This window comes from Lottia gigantea (assembly GCF_000327385.1).
Source record: "Lottia gigantea unplaced genomic scaffold LOTGIsca_82, whole genome shotgun sequence".
Taxonomy (NCBI): Eukaryota; Metazoa; Mollusca; class Gastropoda; family Lottiidae; genus Lottia; species Lottia gigantea.
Genome location: NW_008710725.1, coordinates 415308 through 418457, shown reverse-complemented (window position 1 = coordinate 418457; position 3150 = coordinate 415308). Strand labels below are relative to the sequence as shown.

At 40.3% G+C, this 3150-nt stretch overlaps 1 protein-coding gene across 1 annotated transcript in view; it reads right to left on the bottom strand.

Moving 5' to 3' along the window:
- Positions 1 to 3150, bottom strand: part of LOTGIDRAFT_169099 (hypothetical protein) — a gene marked incomplete at both ends in the record, with an annotated part of 5866 nt that overhangs the window by 663 nt on the left and 2053 nt on the right. Inside the window, one exon of the mRNA XM_009067410.1 lies at positions 1072 to 2384. Coding sequence (XP_009065658.1) covers positions 1072 to 2384 — 1313 coding nt within the window. The remainder of the gene's footprint in view (positions 1 to 1071; positions 2385 to 3150) is intronic.

The window sequence follows — 3150 nt, the reverse complement described above, 5'->3', positions numbered from 1 at the left end:
TACCACAGTCAGATATAATCGGGCGGCCTTTAGGGATTTTATTCGAGATAAACCACTCCTTGGTTGGATTCTTATGGATTTTAGGCAAAGTGTACAAATGTCTCTCGCGACAATCAGGTTTGGCAGACAGATAGTCATATTGTTTCTGTTTGAGATAACTAGTTTTGACTAAATCGGCAAGAATATTATTAATCATGCTAGCAGTTTCTTTGAAAATTGGTTTCGGTAAAATGGCATAATGTTTAGGATTATTCAGTTGATTCTCTGCTTCTGAAACGTAATCCTCCCTATTCAGAATGACACAACATGAACCTTTGTCACTCTTTTTAATAACAATGCTATCGTCTTTCTTAAGTAAGTTTAACGCTTCACGTTCCACTCGTGTGAGATTCGGCTTTTCGTGTGTTATGGAAAGGTTCACTGTTTGGCTATTCACACTAGCAAATGCTTTCAATATTTCAGGATGGATGGCGGCCTGAGGGGGTGTCCACGTGGATTTAGGAATAAACATTGTTCTAGCACCACGTGGGGGGTGGTTTCGAAAAAAATATGTGCAGCTAAGATTTCGTTGAAATCGTTCAATGGATGGTCGGAGATAATTCAAGTTAGCTATCTTTGGTGTGGGAATAAACTTAAGTCCGCGGTCTAAGATTGAATGCTGAAGGGGTGTGAGAATTTTGCGGCTCAAGTTAACTACAGTTTGGCCTAGCGGTGGCCTCTCAGTATTTTTATCCCCAGTAATTAGTTTAAAGACTTACTCGATGCTTGAAGCTGGTGTATCCAAAACAAATAAATGCTGTTTGCTGTTTCTGGAGACCAATGAAGATTATCAACTGTTTCGAATTCTTCTTCGTAGGGTGGTAAGATTGTTGCGCTGTTGATACTGGACTCCATCATCATGTTGTTGAGGGTGCTGAGGTTCTGTTGTGCTTTCTTCGAGACTTTATTTGAAATGGGTATACATGTGAAGAGGATCTTGGAGTTTGTGAAGGTTTTGTTGGCTGTGGCGATTAATTTCTGGGCTTGGTTAAAGGAGGTCTTTGGTATCTGATCACGGTTGTTGAGGCCTACATGAAGAATAATGGTAGTAGGTTTGGGATCGTGGTCGTATGATTCCAGGATTGACTGTATGTGATGGATTTGGGCACCGGGGTAAGAATGTATTTCGGTGTCTGAACTGGTTTTGGTAATTCGATTCAGGTTAGATGATCCAATTATTAAGGTTGATTTCTTTAGAGCAGGTAGTTTCCATAATGATTTGTCCTTGGTTTGGTGATAATACGGTTTGGTAGCGGATATAATGGTCGTCGACGGTGTGATTGGTACTGGTTTGGTAGTTGTTAGAATTGTAGCATTGGGAACGGACTGGGATCTGGTTCGAGAAGGGGAAGGTCTGGATACATGTCTCGACTTGGATGGAGACTGAGGGGTGGTTTGCTGGTCCAAAAACGCACAGAAGGAAGAAAGGTTTGCGGATCCTGGATCACGTGGTGAAGATTCAGATGGTGTGGAAGGGGAAGACGAGTCTGAAAGTGAAAAGAGAAGGGGTGTGCCCTCTCTACGAGAGCGTTTACCTATGTCTGCTGGACTAGGGGTAGGTGAACTTCGGGCTCGTTTAGGGGTTTGGTTCGGCAGCGTGGTAGCTCTAGATGGTGCAGGTGTAGTGTCCATTTCAGTTGGTAGAGATATGGTTACTCTGGTTTTTGTTTCGTTGATTGTTTGGTAGAATTTGGAAATTACAGCTTGAGTGAGACGTTTCCCATAGGAGCGACGGGCCCAGGACAGGGCATGAGAAACGATGCGGTCGACGGCAGGTGATGACAAAGACTTGGTACGAATGGTGGTCAGCTTCTCTTGAAGTGTGGTTTGGTAATGGTCGATCAGGACCTGCGTAACCTTACAGAGCCATGTCCGATTGAGGGATCTAATATTCGCGTCGACAGCTGATGTTTTCATTGCTGGACGGATAAAACTATCCAACTCAGAGACTTTGCGTTTGAAGGTAAACGCTGGTTGGCCTTGCTGTTGAAGGGTAAGGATTGCCAAATGATGGAGGCACTGCAAAACTTGGAAGAACACCTTCACAAAGGGTTCTTCCTCCTTATGAGTGGGGACTGGTTGGCGTCGGTGGGCTGGTAGTCGTTTCTGTTGTTGGTCAGGTCGATGGTTACCTCTTGATTGGTAGGCTGTGTTGTAGGTAGGTCGGCGATGGGGTGGGATATAGCTGGATGGGTTGGTTGGTGGTCGGCGATTGGTAGGTGGTAGAGGTCGGTGGAAGACAGGGCCGTTGTAGGGTACGTGATATTGGTTTGGTTGACGATTAGTGTTTCTATTTCTGGCTTCTTGCCAGTGGTTGTTGTAGTTGGGGAAAATAATGAAAATAACTTGGGGTTAGAAGGGAATGTACAGCGGATGTAACAGGAGGAAACTGTATATGCTAGCGTGAAAATGTTGGGATCAAATTATGCAAATAAGTCAAACTGGGTTTGGGGATATATAAAGCAAGATGAAAAATGCAAAAAAATATATATTTAGGTGATAAATAACGCTAACAATGATGTGAAAAATTATAACAAGTAAAACAAAAACTTACGCAATTGACACGAACCGGTTTTCGAAATATTATCCTTTTTCAAGTGTCGAGGAATGGTTATGAAATGACATTGAATTCGCGATTTATATAGTAGTCAGTTAATACAGGTTTTTGATTTTCTAAAAATTATTGAGTGAATCATGTCATATCTTTGATCAGTTGAGGATTAGGATTATTTTTGATTTCTTAATTAGTTGAGTCATATCTTTGATCAATTGAGGATTATAGGAATATTGGATTAGATTTTGATTATATCTGAGTAATAATTCAGGAGGATTAGATTATCTCAGAGTACAATTTACATAAATGAAAAACATAAATAATCAGAAATCAAGAATACAAAAATATAAAATAAATAAACATGAGAAATATTTGATAAAATAAGCGGGATTAGTGAATTGTAAATTGATTAGAACTAACGTTGAATTTTGATTATACCCGAGTAGTAATTTAAATGGATGGATTATCTCGGAGTATAATTTACATGGAAGAAAAACATAAATAATGGCAATTAAATTTACTTGGTTAGATTAAAAGATTATGCAAAATTTTTAAGA